The 23,043-nt window shown below is 43.7% G+C and overlaps 1 protein-coding gene across 1 annotated transcript in view; it reads right to left on the bottom strand.

Annotated features, from left to right (window-relative positions):
- Positions 1-1,622: 1,622 nt before the first annotated feature.
- The window catches only part of LOC306919234 (uncharacterized protein), a gene marked incomplete at its 3' end in the record, with an annotated part of 27,901 nt that continues 6,480 nt past the window's right edge, over positions 1,623-23,043 (bottom strand). The window contains exons 2-3 of the mRNA XM_079532054.1: positions 5,334-6,185; positions 1,623-1,789 (exon numbers count right to left, since the gene is read on the bottom strand). Coding sequence (XP_079388180.1) covers positions 1,623-1,789; positions 5,334-6,185 — 1,019 coding nt within the window. The remainder of the gene's footprint in view (positions 1,790-5,333; positions 6,186-23,043) is intronic.

Below are 23,043 nucleotides of genomic sequence, written 5' to 3'. Positions count from 1 at the left end.
GTGAAACATTAATCAGCTATCAAATAAATACAAACTGAAGAGCTCATGCAGCATGATGCTCTGCTTTGTAAACCACAGTACTTCACAGGGCTGTAAGCCTATACTTATACAACTTTTCATGTATTTTACTTATTATTTCTGATGTTGAATACCTTAACTTCTACTCCAGTACATCTCAGAGGTGCTCTGTGGGCTTGTAGATCGTCTATTTTCCATTATTCTGACAGTGGTCGTCAGTCTTCTGACTTGAGCCCCGTAGAAAATACAGGTATATAGTGGGATTTGATGAAGGCCGTTGCAAAACACAAAGCCAAGAATATCAGTGAACCAGAGGCCTTTATTTTGAACATGAGTAATGGACTAAGACTACATTTACCACATACTTCTTATATTATAACATGAGGAATGGACTAAGACTGCATTACCACATACTTCTTATATTATAATATCATCTCTAAAGCAGGGCAAGCTAAGGCTTTCCTGCCACCTTGTGGTGATAAGGGTTAATAGCAGCAGGCATGTCTACAGTTAAAACATACAATGATGTGACTGTGATGTCAGTATGGAAGTGTTCCCTATAGACCAATTATTTGTTTACAAACATTGGGACTGGGCTCACAGGTGACTGTTTCATGTAATCAATTCCCAACAGATCTTCAAACCTGTTGTTTTGCGTAGCGCTGGTTTTAGTCCATTCAACCTCCTCTTGTGTGTTGGCTAGTGAGATGCACCCTAGGAGACATTTGTACTTCAAAGCGCAACAGAATTGCGCAGAGAGAACAGCTGATATAAGCTCACATCGCATCGCAGATGTGACTGTTGTGAGCGTAGAGGTCTGCGTGCGCATCACCATTGCGGGACGAAGCAGAAATTACACTTGATCGGTTGCAGGTGCGCGTGCAGCCATGGAAAAACATGCTCTGCTGCCGTGATCATGAGCGCACCTCCCGTTCTTATGACAGTGACTGGAGGTGTGGTTTTGAGGACAACTTATTTGAATTGCTATTATTGTTCAAACACCACGGGAGAAAAACAGCATCTGAAAGTTTGATGGTGCATTTTTTACACGTGAGTGCAGTTAGAACTTTTCCATTGCATCTTATGAGAGGCAGGGTTCTTGTGCTGCCGGTATGCGCGCGCATGAGATGAGATGAGATGAGATTCAATTTATTGTCAATGTACAGTACAAGTACAGCACAGCGAAAGGTATTTTCGCATCTCACCAATGCTGTAGCTTATCAGTGTGATGCTGTCTGTTAAGGCGTCTATGTGATGTTTGCGTACTCATCCTTGTTCACTCTACCTTGTCCTTGTGGCTGGGTTAGTGTGCGTGTGTGTGTGTGTGTGTGTGTGTGTGTGTGTGTGTGTGTGTGTGTGTGTGTGTGTGTGTGTGTGTGTGTGCGTGGGTCAACATCGTGGTTCATATAGCATAACAATGACCATTTACATTTAACCTGTTTTATACATAGGATATTTGAAGATAGGCTCGCAAAACAACCACGGAGTAAAAGCCGGGCAGTGCTGTCCTCCTGGCCATGACGAGTGTGTGGGGGGACAGAGGAACGGGGAGGTGGGGTTTGCAGGCTCGCAGTATAGCCAGCACACAACGCAAACTAGTTATCTTACACTGCCTGCCGCAGCTCCTCCCGTTCCCCCGCCTCCCCGCTCCTCTGTCTCCACACACACAGACATTCGTCACGGCCAGGAGGACACAGGAGTCGACAGCACTGCCCAGTGCGGCTCTGCTGCGAGCTAAGCTCCCGACGTAAAAGCAAACAAACTCCCGAAACTGAGCAACAGGAGAACGACAGAACAAAGGCATGAAATAATAGAGACATGGCAGAAATAGAATAGGAAAGGAACAGAAAACGACCAGAATGAAATAAAAGAGAGGCAGATAGGCAGTAGAGAGAAAGCAGAGGGAAACAATGGACGAATTTGGAGGGTAGGAGATATGAGCACGGTGATGGACTATGAGCAGCTCCATCAAAACCACCGTTCTGGTGAAGAGGTCACCTCTTCACCTACATTTGGACTATGACTGGGGCTTTAGGCCCCAAGAAACCCCCAGAACCTACAGTGCCCAGAACCTACAGTGAGATCCGTAACATATATATTACTGCAGGGCCGTGCAGAGAGCACTGAGGGGACAGGTGCTCAAAGCCCACAAAACGGCACATCTGTCGGTCTTTGGGGTGGTGTTTTTGTGGGGATCCCTCGTGCCATTTCACACCAGGAATGTAGTGCATTGAGGAAAGGTGTTTCACTTGGTCCATGTCATTGGACCGTAAAATAAGCAATAGGTCTGCGTTCTCATTACCATGTAAAAATGAAAAGGGCCATGTTGGGCAGGCCATTCTCTCACACACACACACACACACACACACACACACACACACACACACACACACACTGTGATAAAACACTGAGCATTGGTCTCCCCAAGACCCAGACATACAAGAACACCCATTATGAACAAACTAATGTATGTATGTGTAAAAAGATTAAATATTTTAACATTGATGCCGGCTGCCGCTGCCGGTCTGCCGTGCCGTCCTGTTCCGTTTACCGTCCTGCTCCCATCCACTAAAATGACTTACGGTTTGCCTGATCTACTGCTTGCCTGATTCCATGTGAATGCAGCATTAGCCAGGGTCAGAGGTCAAAAGTCAGAACACGAAAGTTGTTCGACATGAGGAGACGCACATGTCTATCCAAGTTTTATTATTGACGGTCAAACGGAGCTATACCTGTTCAAATTTTGCATTTGAGTGCTAATGATTGAGTGCTATAGCGCCACCCTTTGACCAATGGCCGTGGGCTTTGCATTCTCACCGTTTAGCATACCCCTCTACCATATTGCCAAGTTTCACGAAAACCGACTGCACGGTTAAGCCAGAAATTTTGTTTTAAGGGGCCACGCACTTCGGGCACGGCCCCTTAAAAACAGACAACTACAATAAGGGACCATAGGCCATTTAGCTTGGCCCCTTAATAACTGAACTGGAGACACCCCCAAAAAATCATGTTTGAACTAGGGACACCCCCCCAAAATAATATATATTTTAAATGGGGCACACGCCCCCACCCTGCCAAGCAGTAGGATTTGAGTCATTACATCTTGTTTGACACTGTTCCATATTGTGAACATTTATTTATAATCCTTTCTTAGATAGGTGACGATTTGGCCAATTTTGAATATTGTATATTTAATGTAACATTTTACATTTTTTGAATTACATTTGACGCAGTGATGGTCTCATAATATATATTTTTCTTGTTTTTAGTTTTTCTTTTGGAGGTTACAAAAATACCAGATACTCTGTATAGACTGTGTTAGCAGAGCTGCCATTACAGCGATAAGGAAGAGTCTAGATACCTGGAGCTAGTCGGACTAAACAAACATAACGGAGGAAAAGAATGAGGACTCAGCACTTATAATATTATTAATACCTTGAGTATAGGTAGTACAGGTTAAAGAAAAAATAAATGAGAAAAACTGTAGCAGTTGTAGGCAGTTTGCAGAATATGAAAGAACCTTCATTCCAACGCAAAATAGTTATTTATTTAGTCACAAGCTCTTGTTAGTACTTAACATTGGTTCAATATTTATAAAACACATTTAACTAATACTATAGAAACAAATCTAATGTGCAGGAAAATGTGATAACATAGCATCACACTTGGTTTATGAATCTACACGCTGACAATGAACATGCTAGTATGTGTGGGATACACCCACAACAAATGTGACAAATCTCTGCCAATGCCAAACCTTCTGTTGCCATTGAATTGTTTTGAGTTTCCAAACGTATAAAGGTATAACGTCTGAAACATCCAACGGTATAATTAAACAGTGTTACCATAGAGAAATAATCTACCAAAGACAAAAACTTTCTCTGCCATGTTTATATAGGTTTTACATACAAAAAGATAACAAGAAACTAAATTGTGGTGGTCTTTAAATTCGGATGGTGACAAATAATAACAATAAACAAAAAAGAATTGGGCCAAACAAATTAGAAGAAAAAAAAGGGGAGGGTAACACTTTGAGTTTTTCTTATTTCTAATTATTTGTCCGGACCAACATGTTGTCATTGTCATGATTTGTCACAATCTGAGTTTTTTTATCCGAGGCTTAAAAGGTCTTTAAATAAATACGTTTTGATATGTCTATGGGGAAATTAATGGGAACTTATCTTCTGGTGCCCTCTTCGTTCTGAAAGGGGCGGGACTGTGACGCTCTATTGTCAGATTATGTGATTCCACTTCTTTAGTATCTATCGGTCATTGTCATCCTGGAATAGAATGAATGATGTTATATCATGTGTCAACTGAAATGGGTTCATGGGGAAAATGTGCATTTATTACTATTACAACTAACCACTTCTTCCCTGTATGATTCCTCCTCATTATACTCAGATGTGCATTTTGACCCAAGCATTTGGCACTAACTGCAACTAAAGGGTTTCCTCCCTGTATGAGTCCTCATGTGTCTATGGGCTTTCCCCTTTCATGAGTCCTTGTGTGTGATTTTAGAGTAGCACTCCTAGCAAAGGCTTTACCACACACGTTACAAGTAAAGGGCTTTCCCCCTGTATGAGTCCTCATGTGTGTTTTTAGATGACCACTCAAAGCAAAGCCTTTGCCACACACGTTACAAGTAAAGGGCTTTTCACCTGTATGAGTCCTCATGTGGTTTTTTAGATCACCACTATGAATGAAGCCTTTAATACACACATTACAAGTAAAGGGCTTTTCCCCTGTATGAGTCCTCATGTGTGTTTTTAGATTAAAACACAGAGCAAAGCCTTTACCACACACGCTACAAGTAAAGGGCTTTTCCCCTGTATGAGTCCTCATGTGTGTTTTTAGATTACCGATGTTAAGACAGCCTTTACCACACACGTTACAAGTAAAGGGCTTTTCCCCTGTATGAGTCATAATGTGTGTTTTTAGATTAACACCCTGAGCAAAGCCTTTACCACACACGTTACAAGTAAAGGGCTTTTCCCCTGTATGAGTCCTCATGTGTTTTTTTAGAGCAACACTTTGAGCAAAGCCTTTACCACACACGTTACAAGTAAAGGGCTTTTCCCCGGTATGAGTCCTCATGTGTGATTTTAGATCACCACTCTGAATAAAGCCTTTACCACACACGTTACAAGTAAAGGGCTTTTCCCCTGTATGAGTCCTCATGTGTTTTTTTAGAGCAACACTTTGAGCAAAGCCTTTACCACACACGTTACAAGTAAAGGGCTTTTCCCCTGTATGAGTCCTCATGTGTGATTTTAGATCACCACTCTGAATAAAGCCTTTACCACACACATTACAAGTAAAGGGCTTTTCCCCTGTATGAGTCATCATGTGTGTTTTTAGATTAACACCCTGAGCAAAGCCTTTACCACACACGTTACAAGTAAAGGGCTTTTCCCCTGTATGAGTCCTCATGTGTGTTTTTAGATTACCGATGTTACGACAGCCTTTACCACACACGTTACAAGTAAAGGGCTTTTCCCCTGTATGAGTCCTCATGTGTGTTTTTAGATGAACACTCTGAATAAAGCCTTTACCACAAACTGTACAAGTGCAGGGCTTTTCCCCTGTATGAATCCTTGTGTGCCTCGTCAGATCTTCCTTACCATTAAAACACTTGCCACAGTCTGTGCAACTAAAGCGTTTCTTCCCTGTGTGGCTCCTCATGGAGTGAGTATGTTTTGATGATTTAAGGTTCTTGGACAGCTTGCTGCTCAAAGACAATCTTTGTCCTTCCACATGTGGTGTCTTGTGTGATTGCAGTGTGTTTAAAGTTGACTGATCTTCACTGGTCTCCTCCCACTCATCACTGTCTTCAGTGTCAGATTCAGAACAGTGTGAAGAGAGGAGCTGGTCGTCACTAGTTGGTTGTGATGTTCCACAGTCCTCTACATCAGCTTGTGTTTTCATGTGTTGAGTTGAGGTGCCGGCTACAGGCTGTGTCTCTCTGTTTTCATCATCATGATCATCTTCACTTTTCACTGCTAGTAATGTCAACGTTGACCCATCAGCATCCATTGGTCTTTGAAGTAGCTCCTCTTGTTCCTCTTTAATCTGTGGTGGTTGTGGTTCCTCCTGGACCAGACTGGAGCTCCTCTCCGGTTGTTCAGTGAAAACCTCCTCTTTACACACAGGGAGGTGCGAGACGGCTAGAAAAAAAAGACACAAAGAGAGAAAAACCTTTAATGTTTGAACTTTGCATTTTTGGAGGAACATCATCTTCTCCATTTCTAATCAAAGACAGTTTTCAGGGCTTGACCTTACATTTTTGAGCCACTTGTGATTTGGACAAGATCATTTACTTACTTGTCCAAGTAAAGATGTTAGAAGACATATTTTGTTTGTATTGATTATAATTTTGCATTTGAATAGTATAGTATAGTAAGTAAGTAAGTACATTTTATTTATAAAGCACCTTTCGAAGCAAAGCTACAAGGTGCTGAACAATTGACACAGTAAAAACAAATAGAAACACAGTTGTGACAATATAAATGAGCAAAACAAAAACAAAAAGGCAGAACAAAGACATAGGGCTATAAAATGAATCAGGTCAAAGGTACATGGGAGAAATATTTGTGGAATAAATTAGTCTTTAGGAGTCTCTTAAAACAGTCAACTGATTCAGCATTTTTCAATGCCAGGGGCAAGGCATTCCATAGGGTAGGAGCTACCACAGCGAAAGCCCGGTCACCCTTCGTTTTCAACTTGGACGCGGGTATTTCTAGCAGACCTTTGTTGGAGGATCTGAGGGGTCTGACATTGGTTTTAGGAGGTAGTAGGTCGATGATATACAGCGGGGCCAGCCCATGTAGAGCTTTAAAAGTAATTAAAAGTATTTTAAAATCAATTCTGGCTTTAATAGGGAGACAGTGTAGTGTGGCTAATACTGGAGTTATATATGCCCTGCGGTTTGTGTTTGTGAGGATTCTGGCTGCGGAGTTTTGTATTAGTTGAAGTCGGGATAGTGATGAGCGGCTAAGAGTGGTGTAGAGTGCATCAAGGTCAAGGTTGTGCTTTATTGTTACATCTTGTGTACAGGTACATAAGAGTAAAACTTATTTGTTTGGCTTCCTTCAGACAATGCAGCAGCAAAAATATAATACGACATCAAAACAGCAAAACACAGCAAACAAAATAGAATATAGAGTGCAAAAAAGAGCAAACAAGAGTAGAAAAAGAGTATCATATGTACATGTGCATGTTTTCCTTGTAGGACAATTATTATTATTATAGTATTATTTTATTATTATTATTTTTTAACTTCACAGTAGACTATGTGCAATATAAATATACAACAACATAGTTTTAGAGAGGTGCATTTCGTGCTCAATAGTGCGAGGGCAAAGGGCAAAAGGTGCGGAGGGGTGCTAGCGTTTTCCTTTTCCCTGATACGCTTTGGTTCGTTCATGTATCTGATTGTTCGGGGAAAGAAGCTTTTTTGCAGTCTATTTCCAGTGGCTTTGAGACTGCGAAACCGCTTCCCATGTGGTAGCATCTCAAACAGACTGCGGTTGGGATGACTTGGGTCCTTCATTATTCCTCGAGCTTTGCTGACACAGCGTTCATCGTACAGGGCTTGGATAGGGGGGAGAGCACATCTGCTGATGCGTTCGGCTGTCCGCACAACCCTTTGCAATGCTTTGCGGTTTAGGTCAGAGCAGTTGCCATACCAGGCCGTGAAGCAACCAGTCAGGATGCTCTCTGTGGTGCCTCTGTAGATAGCTCTTAGAACTTTTGGACCCATTCCAGCTTTCTTCAGTTTCCTGAGAAAGAAGAGGCGTTGTTGTGCTTTCTTCACCACCCGCTCTGTCTGCACTGCCCAGGTGAGGTCCTCAGTAATGTGCACTCCCAGGAATTTGAACTCTGACCCTTTCCACTGCAGCACCTCCGATCTGGATAGGAGAGTGATCTCTGGGAGGCCTCCTGTAGTCAAAGATCAGCTTTTTTGTTTTTTCAATGTTGAGAGCCAGGTTGTTCTCTTGACACCATTGTGCCAGGTTTTCTACTTCCTTCCTGTAAGCTGTTTCGTCGTCATCCGTGATCAAGCCTATGACTGTGGTGTCGTCTGCAAACTTGACCACTTGGTTTGAGTTGAACAAAGCCACGCAGTCGTGGGTGTACAGGGAGTAGAGAAGGGGGCTCAAAACGCATCCTTGAGGGGCTCCTGTGCTGAGGGTCAGGGGGGGCAGAGAACTTTGTTCCCATCCGCACCACCTGACGGCGCTCTGACAGGAAGTTGAGGATCCAGCTGCAAAGGTTTGAGTTTAGACCCAGGCGCTTTAGCTTGAAGTCTAGTTTGAGGGGGATAATGGTGTTGAACGCTGAACTATAGTCAATGAAGAGCATTCTCACATAAGACTTCTCCTTCTCAAGGTGTGAGAGGGTGGTGTGGAGTGATGTTGCAATGGCGTCGTCCGTGGATCTGTTCTGATGGTAGGCAAATTGCAGGGGGTCCAGTGTGGGTGGCAGCTTGCTGTTGATCATCTTTCTGACATGTTTTTCAAAGCATTTGCTCACAATGGGTGTGAGGGCGACTGGTCTCCAGTCATTTAACCCAGTTACTTTGCCTTTTTTAGGGACTGGGACAATGATTGCTGTTTTAAAGCATGATGGTACTTTGCTCTCACAGAGAGATTGGTTGAAAATGTCTGTGAAGACACCGGCCAGCTGTATTGCGCAGGCTTTGAGGACTCGCCCTGGGATCTCGTCCGGTCCTGCTGCTTTCCTGGTGTTGGTGTGCAGAAATGACAGACGAACATCAGCCTCCTCCAGAGGCTGTAGTGGGTCGTGCATTGCAATAGTCCAGTCGGGAGGATATGAAAGCGTGCATGATTTTTTCCAGGTCTTGAGGTGAGAGAATATATTTGATTTTAGCGATGTTGCGCAGATGAAAGAAGCAGGATTGGGTCATTTTCTTAACGTGGAACTCGAGGTTCATATGGTTGTCAAAATACACACCCAGGTTCTTTGCTACAGATTTAACGTTTGATGCGAGTGGACCGAGGGACAGCTGAATTGCGTTTGAAGAGGTCTCTGGGCCTATGATGAGTATTTCCGTTTTATCAGGGTTGAGTTGTAGAAAATTGTGAGCCATCCAGTTGTTAATGGCAGATAAGCAGTCGTGCATGACGGTGAGTTTATTGAGGTTGTTTTGTTTGAAGGAGAGATATAGCTGAGTGTCATCCGCGTAGCAATGGTAGGAAATGCCTTCAAAGCTATTGATAAGGTTGCCGAGGGGGAGCATATATAAAGAAAACAGAATAGGACTGAGTATGGAGCCCTGGGGGACCCCGCAGGTCAGGGGAGCTGAGCACATAGCACATAGCTGTCAACAGTGACAGCCACACTTCTCCCCGACAGGTACGAAGAAAATCTAATGCCACCCCAGTTAACCCTGTAATGGGAGATTTAGAAACGGGGCATCAAGAGGGCCAAGCATGACCACAAGCTGAGGATTGAGGAGCACTTCGCTAACAACTCCGACTCCCGGCGCATGTGGCAAGGTATACAGGCTATTACAAACTATAAATCCACTAAAGCTTCACCTCTGTCCAGTGACACCTCCCTCCCTGACGAGCTGAATACTTTTTATGCTCGCTTTGATAGGGAGAACATGGAGACAGCCACCAAAGCTGTCCTCCCTACAAATCACCAGCCCCTCATACTCACCACCACTGACGTGCAGGCGGTACTGTGCAGGACAAATGCACGGAAGGCTGCTGGGCCTGACGGAATCCCTGGTCGGGTTCTCCAGGCCTGTGCTGTACAGCTATCCGGGGTTCTGACTGACATTTTCAACCTGTCCCTGACCCAAGCAATTGTTCCTATGTGCTTTAAAACCACCACCATCGTACCGGTACCGAAGCACCCCTCTGCTGAAAGGCTGAATGATTTCCGCCCTGTCGCACTCACCTCCATCATAATGAAGTGTTTCGAGAGGCTGGTCCTGGCTCATGTGAAATCCACCATCTCACAAACCCTAGACCAGTTCCAGTTTGCCTTTCGGGAAAACAGGAGCACGGAGGACGCCATTGCTACAGCCCTACACTTCACCATCTCTCACCTGGATACTGTCAACTCCTGTGTGAGAATGCTATTCATAGACTTTAGCTCAGCATTCAACACAATCATCCCCTCCAAACTGATTAAGAAACTTACCGACCTTGACATTGACCCCCTGCTCTGTAACTGGATCCTTGACTTCCTTGTGAACAGACCCCAGCAGGTCAGGATAGGCAACCTCACCTCCTCAACCATCACCCTGAACACTGGTCTCCCGCAGGGTTGTGTCCTGAGCCCCCTCCTATACTCCCTCTTCACTTTCGACTGCACACCTGCACATGCCTCAAACCATGTCATCAAGTTCGCAGACGACACTACAGTGATTGGCCTTATCAAGAACAACGACGAACGCGCCTATATGGAGGAAGTACAACACCAGGTGAGGTGGTGCGCAGAGAACAACCTCGCCCTTAACCCTTAGAAGATGAAAGACGCCAATTGGCGTCTTCATCAGAATTCCGTAAATGATCAATGACGCCAATTGGCGTCTTCACAGTTTTTGATGAATCTAAACATATTAATATGCTCCGAAGCGCTGTTTAAATTCCTGAGCTTATATTCCAACTACATTACCCAGAAAACCCGTGTCACGTGACACACGTGTACGTGTTGCCATTGGAAGCTGGTCCCACCCCCTGTAAACAGTGGGGGCAGAGGGAGTCTTCATAGTTTTCATTGCTTTGCCTGTTTTGCCGTCTCGCCCGAGCGATTTTCTAGCAGAAAAAGTTTAAAGCAGTACTATTTATTTGAGCGAGTTTTGTGGTAGTAGTATTGATCCATACGCGTCCCAGTCGCCTTCTCCAGGCGGAGTAGCCCTGGTCCAGTGCTTACAGCGAGACTCGCTGCTCCCTCCCTCCTTTTTTCATTGTCTCCCCATCGTCGTCCGATGAGCTATACCGGGAAACCATTGAAGAAGACGATCAACCCGGAATGTTTTGAGGTAATCTTATTGTAGAAAATGCCCTTCTATAGTGATCAGAAATCATAAGATGATCGCTACAAATAGATGCTTGGATAATTACTACTACTAGTCAGATCATGACGCCAGAATGACTCACCACGATGGCCCCCAGCCATTAGCCAGCACCAAAGGTGCTGGCTAATGGTGTTGGTCGGTGCATTGGTGCTGGCTAATGGTTGGAGGGGGGGTTGGTGTCGATCGGTTGGTTGTTGCAGTACAAATGTATCGTAGCAGGCATGCACGCATGGCAGTACAAGTATTTTATATTGTAGCGTGCCGTATAGGCGATCTGATCTTTAGAGTAATGTTCGCTCCTTTTTATTTACTGTCTACAAAGACGGAGAACAAACATGCATCGTTTACTGAAGCAACGCGTGGTTGGTTATGATGACCTTGCTACAAGGATCGGAGGGGGGACGGGGAGTGAAGCTAACAGTAGCGTATTATATAAGATCTGTATGACGTTTCATTGACGTCTGAGCTTGCATGATAATTGCATTCATTGTATATTGTACACAATCATGATTGTACATTGTTTAGTGTGTCTCCGTGTGATGATGATGATGACGATGATGTCAGATAGCCTACGTCCCCCCCCCCCCAACTGGCTATTGGCCGGGCTGACTACAGCTAAATGTTTATTTTTATATATTTAGAACTGGCATCAGATGAGGAGGAGGAGGAGGAGGATGATGATGATGATGATGATGATGATGATGATGATGATGATGAAGACGAAGAGTCAAGACTACGATGGAGTTCTCCGACACTGAACCGGATGCATTCATTCATTTCAGTTGTTTTTTTTTTTTAATTTAGCCTACACACACACACACCGTCAAGAACAACTGGAATGCAGTGGTTTGGGGACACTGGGGAGTTTGGGGACAACTGTTTTGTATGTAGGCCTATTTATTTTCTGTAATATTTATTATAATTGTATTATGTTAGTCATAAAAAATAAAAGACAAGCTTTTACAATGAGTTAGACCTGTCATGGCTATTTTGTTCACTATTCTGAGGTTTATGGTTTGACTAAGCGAGTTTCAACTGTGATTTACTCTGTAACGGTAGATGGTAAGAACCCAATTTTTTTGTTATAATACAGTATACATTCAAGTCTATATTTTGATACATATCATGGGCACAAAGTCATATCAAAAACAATGTCCTTGGATGTGTTTTTTATCAAAACTGTTTCTTCACAACAGGTTTTTGAGATACATGCATGAATAGACAAGGTACTGGTAAGACTATGTAAACATGGTATATATCAAAATGTGCGTTAGAATGTCTAATTTTACCCCAAAAAAGAATTGAGTTTATATGATGTTCCATTTCAGAGCTAGGGGGACTTTTAGCTGGATAGGTCAGATTGATCATGACTGACCATGCTATTTATAGATGGCAAAATATCTACAGTGGTACATGTGAGAAACTTTTTATTTTATTTTAATTGAACTAGACAACTCACCCTTTAAAATGAGATATTGCATGGCTATGTACGCCCAGCAGAAAAAAAGTTATTTAGAAAATAAAACTTCAACCGGGCATAACTTTTTTTGTTGTCCTAGAAACACTACCCAGTGTAAATGCAGGCTCTTTTAAATGGCTTCCAACACACAAACTAAACATTTTATCAACTCAGTTCATTTTTTTCCTGGAAGCAGACAAGCCAAGCTTTCTCTGAAGGTCTTTCGTTGTCACACATTCACAGCAGAGAATTTTCAATAAATCATTCAAAAACGCCATTTTTCCATAGAGAAGTCTACAAACTGTATAGAAATCCTTGAAACTCTCAAAGAGTTAACACCTCCAAGACAAAGGAGCTGGTTGTGGACTTCAGACGGAGCAGAGGGGGGCAGCATGCTCCGATCCTCATCGATGGTGTGGAGGTGGAGCGTGTCACCAGCTTCAAGTTCCTGGGGGTCCACATATCTGAAGACCTCTCCTAGACCCTAAACACATCATCCCTCATAAAGAAGGCCCACCAGCGTCTCTTTTTCTTGCGGAGACTAAGGAAAGTCAAGCTATCCCACCAGACTCTGGAAAACTTTTACCGGGGCACCATTGAAAGTACATTGACCTACTGTATCACCGCTTGGTACGGAAACTGTACTGTGGCAGAGCGGAAATCACTACAGAAGGTGGTGAAAACTACACAGCGCATTATAGGTTCCTCATTACCATCTATTGAGTCCATCCACAAACAACGCTGCCAGTCTAAAGCCCTCAGCATCATCAAGGATGCCTCCCACCCCAACAACAGACTGTTCCACCCCTCCCATTCACAGAGGAGAAAAGGCTACAGATGCCTCAAGACTTCAACCACCAGATCCAGAAACAGCTTCTTCCCCTCAGTCATTGTCCTCTTGAACTCTGACCAAGAGATAGAGTCGTCGTCTCTTATTTATACTTATTTGTGTGTCACCCTTATCTTTAGCGCAGATCCTTATATGAACATTTTGTATAGCATCTCTGTTAAAACAAGACTATAAGGACTGTCTGAGAATAGGGTTGAGGAGGCTTGCGCCCGGAGGGGCTGCTGGAACAGGCAAGGAGGCTCACTCTCTGTATATTGTTTCTCTGCTGAATCTTCTTAATAAATTCTCAATACTTCACCCTGAAGAACTTTGTCATTCCTTCATCTTTGGACGATTATTTAATCGACAACATATGGCGACGAGGATGCGATGAATGCTTTGCTGTAATCAACAGCAAACACTTCATTTTAAAGAACTCAAAGATGAAGGGATTTCTCCAGATGGACAAAGACGAGATGACCACAGAAGCAAGCTATGCAGAATCAACAAGAACTGATCATCAACTCTACAAGACTCTACAAGATTGAGCAAGTCTACAAGATTGAAACCTCACAGATTGACAATAATTCTGTGATGACTGCAAGCCAAGGACTAATTTCAACAGCCAGTGATGATTAGCAGAGATATGCTTTTCACCAGCAATGTCTGCTACACCATGACACAAGAACCTACAAGCTTCAAGTGCCTACAGAGGAGCCATGAGAGCAGCAGCACCAACTTGGTCAATGCTGTCACCATGCACCAACGGAGGTGACAAAATCGACACCATGAATGACACCAAGAGACTTTGCCACAGCAGGAGACCAAGCCACAGATACACATGCACACACTCATGTGGGAGCCATTGAACATTGGAACCACCAGCCCAATGGAGATTGCTGGAAGACACATTAACCAAATAGACTTGTGGGTCAACTGAAAACAGAGAGAAAGGACATAACTATTTATCTTCGGGGTGAGATCTGCAAAAAATCGAATCTAGTGAGCTTACGTAAATCAAATAGTTCCTGTCTCTTCAATGTGTTTCATGTGATATGTTTCATACCTATCTGTATCTAAATACTGCACCACGTGAGGAAAAAATTCCATGTGGCGAGTAATTATTTTTATTTCCATGAAGTGAATTTCCTGAGTGATGCCAATTCCATTTAGCAAATTCCACGTGATGATATATAAAAATAAAATAGTAATAGATAGCTGTATCAACATGTACTTGCTTTAATGTTTATTAATTTGTCATTCTATAAATCTCCTGTGGCATGTAAATTAATATTTGATTTTTAATTTACAAAAACAAAAAACTGTGGATTGTAATGGGAGATTTAGAATGCCAACTACAGTGCCAAATATATGCATTATTGTGTATTTATCTCCCTTCCATTAACCACTTAAGCCCCATATGGGAAGCCGGCTTCCCATAGCCAGTTACACTTTGTTCAGAGGTCAATAAATCAATAGAGACTAAATCAAACTACAATTTCAATGTTGATTCCTTTACAGGGGACCTACAGCATATATAATCAGCTGCCATTGTATTTTTCATCCATACATTAGTATAATTTATAATTATTTTAAAAATAGTGTACAATATTTGCATACGCCAGGAATATAAGAACAACCAACATTCAAACTCGGGTAGAATCACTTCCCAGTACGCTAGCCAAACAACCTTGGTGTTGAAACGCAAGAGGACATTCTGCTCTTTCAAATGAGACCAACCATGTCTTGATACGATGTAAACTGTGCTCTCCAGCGTCGGAAATGTAAGCAAACTCTGTTTCCCAAAAAAAAGATCTCCGACATTTGTAGTCCATTTTGGCCGTGGTAATCCATCCAAAACTACACAAAGACCCCTTTACTGTCCTGATTCCTATAATACAAGTCCTTACGCGTCATTTCCATACTTGGAATTCCAGTTTGAGCCTTCGCATGAAAAAAAAAGCTGATAGACAGTGGGTGATGTCGAATCACTGCTGTGGGACTACTGCCACTGTCATCCCATTGGACGACGAGGTATTTGGGCTGAGTCAAGTTTGGTTGTGATGGATCAATTCTATAGGCCTAGAGCTTTCCAAGGGTGGGTCATATGTTCTCATAGCCACAAGCATGGCCAAAATAGGTGACTGCGCACACAGGCCCAAGGCTGATTTCAATCTGGGTCCATGACGCGCAGCCTCTGTGACGCAGCACTGATTGAGCACAACAACAAGAAGCGACGCGCTGCGCCTGGAGTAAACCGAAGCGTTCCTCTCAACAATGTTTTAGGACTCGATCCACTTCAGTCTTTGTGTAAGTATTTCAGTTATGAAATTAGTTATTGAATGTAATTATTTATTATTTAGTTGATAATTATTATTTTGTCGGCAATGTAACTGTAATGGCGTCCGTTTTGACAGACCATGTAGATAAATGCCTGTGAATAAACAGAGCCAGTCATGATGATTCTGACCTGATAACATTCGACAACTACAGTACAGTACACAGTCAGGTTCAGTACAGTACAGTACAGTAAAGCCTGTTGCAGTACAGTAAAGCCTGTTACAGTACAGACAGGTCCAGTTCTCCAGTACAGTACACAGTCAGGTTCAGTACAGTACACAGTCAGGTTCAGTACAGTACACAGTCAGGTTCAGTACAGTACAGTACAGTACAGTACAGTAAAGCCTGTTACAGTACAGACAGGTCCAGTTCTCCAGTACAGTACACAGTCAGGTTCAGTACAGTACACAGTCAGGTTCAGTACAGTACACAGTCAGGTTCAGTAAAGTACAGTACAGTAAAGCCTGTTACAGTACAGACAGGTCCAGTTCTCCAGTACAGTACACAGTCAGGTTCAGTACAGTACACAGTCAGGTTCAGTACAGTACACAGTCAGGTTCAGTACAGTACACAGTCAGGTTCAGTAAAGTACAGTACAGTACAGTACAGTACAGTAAAGCCTGTTACAGTACAGTAACGCATGTTACAGTACAGTAAAGCATGTTACAGTACAGTAACGCATGTTACAGTACAGTACAGTAAAGCATGTTACAGTACAGTAAAGCATGTTACAGTACAGTAACACCTGTTATAGTACAGTAAAGCATGTTACAGTACAGTAAAGCATGTTACAGTACAGTAAAGCCTGTTACAGTACAGTAAAGGATGTTACAGTACAGTAAAGTACAGTACAGTAAATACTGTTACAGTGCAGTAAAGAATGTTACAGTACAGTAGAGTACAGTACTGTACAGTCGAGTACAGTAAAGACTGTTACAGTACAGTACAGTACAGTACAATACAGTAAAGATTGTTACAGTATTGTACAGTACAGTAAAGACTTACAGTACAGTACTGTACAGTAGAGTACAGTAAAGCCTGTTACAGTATTGTACAGTACAGTAAAGACTGTTACAGTACAGCCTGTTGCAGTCCTGTCCTGTCCTGTCCTGTCCTGTACAGACTGTTACAGTACAGTAAAGACTGTTAGTACAGTCTGTTACAGTCCAGTCCATTCCAGTACAGTACAGTAAAGATTGTTACAGTACAGTACAGGTAGTACTGATATTGGTTTGTGGTTCAAGATGTTATTTGTTACCGCACACATTAGTGATAATAGCAAATAGAAGGAAAATGTGGTTTAGCACTGCTCATTGTTATTGTTTTTTTTCCCTGTTTTCATGCTTATGTCATTATTTTGTATCTATTTTTTCTTAGTCTGATGGCGAGGAGAAGGACGAGAGAGACTCCTGCTCAGGAAGCCGGACAACCACCCAGCACAACCCTGTCAGCTGCTGAGAGTAGAGTGGCTGTACCAAAGCCACTGGCACCAGAGTTTCACCCCTAGAGTGGCTGTACCAAAGCCACTGGCACCAGAGTTTCACCCCTAGAGTGGCTGTACCAAAGCCACTGGCACCAGAGTTTCACCCCTAGAGTGGCTGTACCAAAGCCACTGGAACCAGAGTTTCACCCCTAGAGTGGCTGTACCAAAGCCACTGGCACCAGAGTTTCACCCCTAGAGTGGCTGTACCAAAGCCACTGGCACCAGAGTTTCACCCCTAGAGTGGCTGTACCAAAGCCACTGGCACCAGAGTTTCACCCCTAGAGTGGCTGTACCAAAGCCACTGGCACCAGAGTTTCACCCCTAGAGTGGCTGTACCAAAGCCACTGGCACCAGAGTTTCACCCCTAGAGTGGCTGTACCAAAGCCACTGGCACCAGAGTTTCACCCCTAGAGTGGCTGTACCAAAGCCACTGGCACCAGAGTTTCACCCCTAGAGTGGCTGTACCAAAGCCACTGGCACCAGAGTTTCACCCCTAGAGTGGCTGTACCAAAGCCACTGGCACCAGAGTTTCACCCCTAGAGTGGCTGTACCAAAGCCACTGGCACCAGAGTTTCACCCCTAGAGTGGCTGTACCAAAGCCACTGGCACCAGAGTTTCACCCCTAGAGTGGCTGTACCAAAGCCACTGGCACCAGAGTTTCACCCCTAGAGTTGCTGTACCAAAGCCACTGGCACCAGAGTTTCACCCCTAGAGTGGCTGTACCAAAGCCACTGGCACCAGTGACAACACACAGAAATGTGTGAGGGTATGAAACAATTGGCATAAGGACTAAATTGGGGAGGGAAAAAAGGAATAAAAAGCGCACAAAAACAGTGGGTGGACTTTTGTTATTTGCAGTAATTTTGCAATGTTATTTTATTTGTTTTGCACAAATGGAGTTTGGAATAAAAGTACTCCATTTGGAGATGAAAGTATGATTTTGTGTCGTTTCATCTATTTATGCAGTGCACAATGGTAGAACATACTAATTTATATACTTTATATGAAGGGGAAAGGCTTCAGAGTGTGTAATTGTCCATCTGTAATGGAAATCAATTGGAATTTACATGAAAATCCCCTGTTTTGAGGCAAAAAATCTATTTGGCACACTTTGGGCACATTTGCTATCCAAATGGCTAAGAGTAGAGTCCGTCTATTACAACTATGTCTAAAATGGCTGTATAATTGTTGTACTTCAGTTCTAATACACCACATTTGTAGGAACTGCAGTTCAGAAGTTGTAGAACACATTAGGTGCATCCTTGGCCTGCTGGTAAATGGTATAGTGATGTTATTCTCATTCAAATCCAAGTTTTGTTTAGGCGGAGGTAAAGAAATATAATTTCTGCTGTGTTATATCTGCTGTCACTCTGTCCTGGTGGATGCCACCACTAAACTTCCACTTGATATACATTTTTTAAGGTGTCAACTATCCATAGAAAACCAGATTGTACATCTAGGCCTTGTAGTTATGGAGTTATAACTGATTTAGTTTGGGTATGTAATATCAGGCGAATTTTTTAAAAATGACCCTGGGGTTTAAGTGGTTAAGTCTCTTTGCTCACCAATGTGCTCAGTCTAATTCATGCAGCTGTCAATCTAACAGCTGACTTGACTCCTCCATGCTGTCAGCAAAGGTATACTTATTTGTGTGTCACCCTTATCTTTAGCGCAGATCCTTATATGAACATTTTGTATAGCATCTCTGTTAAAACAAGACTATAAGGACTGTCTGAGAATAGGGTTGAGGAGGCTTGCGCCCGGAGGGGCTGCTGGAACAGGCAAGGAGGCCTGTTCCTCACTCTCTGTATATTGTTTCTCTGCTGAATCTTCTTAAGAAATTCTCAATACTTCACCCTGAAGAACTTTGTCATTCCTTCATCTTTGGACGATTATTTAATCGACAACAGCGTTGTCTTCGATTGCTCCGCCAAGTACCAAGGAACGTCCTTGAACGACCACCTCCTGACGGGTCCTGAGTTGACGAACACCTTGGTGGGAGTTCTGTATCGCTTCCGAAGAGGTCCTGTGGCAATCATGTGTGACATAGAACGCATGTTTCACCAGATCCATGTTAAGGCAGAAGACCAAGATTACCTGCGGTTCCTTTGGTGGGACAATGGAGATCTCGAAAGCCAACCTTCCATCTATCGGATGAAGGTCCACTTGTTTGGTGCAGTGTCGTCACCTGGCTGTGCCAACTATGGACTGAAGCACGTCACTGCTGAAGGACAAGGAAACTTTAGTGAAGACACCATAAAGTTCATCCAACGGAACTTCTACGTTGATGACGGATTGTCAAGTGTAGCATCTGAAGACCAAGCGATCCAACTTGTGAAGGAAGCAAGAGAGCTTTGCAGCACAGGCAAACTCCGGCTGCATAAGTTCATCTCTAACAGCAAGAAAGTCATAGACACAATCCCAAAAAAAGAATGTGCTCAAGCTGCCAAAGACAAGGACATGGCACTGGGTGAACTGCACATGGAAAGAGCACTCGGTGTGCAGTGGTGCGTGGCTTCTGATGAGTTCCAGTTCAGAGTAATCGTCAAAGAGAATCCACTTACCCGAAGAGGAGTCCTGTCCACAGTCGCTTCAGTGTACGACCCTCTTGGATTTGTGGCACCGTTCATCTGGTTGGGAAAGCAGATCCTGCAGCAGATGTGTCGTGACAAGCTCAGCTGGGATGACACCTTACCTGATGACCTACGACCTCTGTGGGAAAGATGGCTTCAAGACCTGCGAAATCTAGCCGAGGTGAAGATTCCAAGATGCTACGTTCCATCAAGCTTCAAGGTCCAACACTACGAACTCCACCATTTCGCCGATGCCAGTGAGTCAGGCTATGGAGAGTGCTCGTACCTCAGAGCAGTGAGTACGTCAAGTGAAGTCCACTGTTCCTTTGTAATGGGAAAGTCGAGAGTCGCTCCTACTAAGGTCACAACCATACCAAGACTCGAGCTGTCAGCAGCAGTGGTAGCCGTCCGCACCAGTGACATGCTCAGGAAGGAACTAGAAGTAGAGTGCCTACAAGAAGTCTTCTGGACTGATTCAAGAGTTGTCCTTGGTTACATCAATAACGAAGCCAGAAGATTTCACATATTTGTGGCAAATCGTGTGGAGCGCATCAAACAAAGCACAGAGTCTACACAATGGAGGTATGTGGCTTCGGAAGAGAATCCAGCAGACCACGCCTCAAGAGGTCTCACAGCAGAGCAATTGGTATCCTCTAACTGGTTCACAGGCCCAGACTTTCTTTGGCAGAAGGAGTTACCAAGTGGAGACGTCAAGGTGGGAGAGATCACAAGTGACGATCCTGAACTTAAGAAGGTCCAGGTTCTCGACACCCAGGCGAAAGAAGTCAAGTCGCTGCTAGATCGCCTACACAAGTTTTCAGACTGGTCCAGAATGGTGAAAGCTATCGCCAGACTCCAGCGCCATGTGAAAGAAATTAAAGGGCTCCAGCCAAAGTCCTGTGAAGCCAGCAGTTTGGAGGAAAAGAGAGAAGCGGAGTTGACCATAATCAAGATGGTTCAAGAAGCAACCTTCTCACAAGAAATACAGTTAATCCAGAGTGACAAGGAGACGCCAGTCAAAGGCAAAGCCAATAAGTTGCACCGGTTAAATCCATTCCTGGATGACCAAGGTGTCCTCAGAGTTGGAGGCCGCTTAACACATGCTGCCCTACATCCACAGGTGAAGCATCCAGGGGTTCTTCCAAAGGACAGTCATGTGTCAAACTTACTCGTCAAGCACTACCATGAGAGAGTGTACCATCAGGGACGAGGCATGACCATGAATGCACTCCGATCTAATGGCATATGGATACTAGGCTGCAGCAAGGCTGTATCGTCCCATATCTACAAGTGCACTAAGTGCAGGAAGTTCAGAAGATGCACTGAACAGCAGAGAATGTCAGACCTTCCAGAGGACAGGATGGAAACAGCTCCTCCGTTCACCTACTGCGGGATGGACTGTTTTGGACCATTCTACATAAAGGAAGGAAGGAAAGAGCTAAAGCGTTATGGATTGTTACTTACCTGCATGTGTTCCAGAGCGGTTCACATTGAGATGCTCGACGACATGACCACGGATGCCTTCATTAACGCGCTGCGTTCATTCATCGCCATTCGTGGAAATGTACGCCGGATAAGAAGTGATCAAGGAACAAACTTCGTCGGAGCAAGACGAGAGTTTGCTGAAGCATTGAAAGAAATGGATCAGGAAGAGCTCAAGCAACTTGGATGTGAGTTCATCATGAACACCCCAGCTTCAAGTCATATGGGTGGCGTCTGGGAAAGACAAATTCGCACCATAAGAAGTGTCTTGACGTCCATTCTAGAACAGTCAGCTACGCAGCTGGACTGCTCCTCTCTAAGAACGTTCCTGTATGAAGTCATGGCAGTAGTGAACAGTAGACCTCTGACCACTGATTGTCTGAATGATTCATCCAGTCCAGAGCCCCTGACACCAAACCACATTTTGACCATGAAGTCCACGATACTCGCTCCACCTCCTGGGAAGTTCGTCAAGGAAGATCTATACCTCCGCAAGAGATGGCGTCGAGTTCAACTCTTATCCAACCACTTCTGGACAAGATGGAAGAAGGAGTACCTCCTGAGTCTCCAACAGAGACAGAAGTGGACCAAATATCGCAGGAATGCAAAGGTCGATGATATTGTACTCCTGCAAGATGATAATACACCACGTAACCAGTGGAGGATGGCAAAGATCATCGAAGTGTACCCAGGAAAAGATGGGAAGGTGCGAAGACTCAAGTTGCTCATCAGCGACTCAACCCTTGATGAGAAAGGAAAGCGCATCTCCAAACCTGTCCACCTGGAAAGGCCCATCCATAAGACGGTGACGCTGATGGAAGCAGACTGAAGACTCCGGCCTCTCTTTTTCTCCCCTCTCTCTCTATCTGTCTCCCTACAGGTGCAGTCGTAGGTGATCGTCTCTGGGGAAGCCAAGAACTGAAGTTATTGTTTTATATTTTTCTATGCAGTATTGTCTCTCAAAGGTTGAAGGAAATCATATACATGTGATATGTTTTGGTGGGAGTGTAACTGCCTCTGTGTCAGTCGGCGCAGTATTTTTCAGTTCTTTATTTGGGTAGGAACCAAAGTTCTCTAGGGCGGAACCTTTGTGTTTAGGTCGCTCGTTTCCGCCCAGACGTTTATTAACGTAACACTTACCAAGAAAGTCCGCTTTTTATCCATGTGTTTCAGTGTGTTTGCATCTGCAAGATAGCTCATAGCATGACAAGAATCATAGGCTACAAAGTACTAAGCTAGCACAATTTCCTCATACAAGTATATGCAGCTACTAAGGTACTGTTTGTTGACGTTTTGTGTGTTGTTTTGTATTGAATTGTTTGATAGTAATGTTGGGCTGTAGTTTGTGTAGTATGTGGTCTTTGTGTTTAATGTGAATATGTAACCTAAGTTTATTTATGTGTATACAGTAATTTAAGGTATATGACATTATTAAGAGAATGTTAAGATATTGCTGTATGTTTGTTATTATTTTGACTAGTTAGGGACCAAGAAGTCACGCAGTGACTTTGGTCACTCTTTGTTTTTGTGTTTATTTTTCTTCTCCTTCTCCTTCTTCTTCTCCTTCTCCTTCCGCCAAAAATAGCTGTTCTGACTGAATGGTGCAGTCGGTTTTCGCGAAACGCTGTAATCTGGTAGAGGGCCATGCCAAACGGTGAATATGCGAAGCCCAAGACGATTGGCCAAATGGTGGCGCTATAGCGCTCAATTTAAAATGCTAACTTTGAACGTGCATAGCTCATGAACCGTTTGACCGTTGGCAATGACACTTTGATACCCATATGCGTATCCTCGTGCTGAACA

Source organism: Electrona antarctica (assembly GCF_951216825.1).
Source record: "Electrona antarctica genome assembly, contig: scaffold_25, whole genome shotgun sequence".
NCBI classification, from domain to species: Eukaryota; Metazoa; Chordata; class Actinopteri; order Myctophiformes; family Myctophidae; genus Electrona; species Electrona antarctica.
Note: the sequence above shows the minus strand (reverse complement) of the source record. Positions and strands in the feature narration are given on the sequence as shown.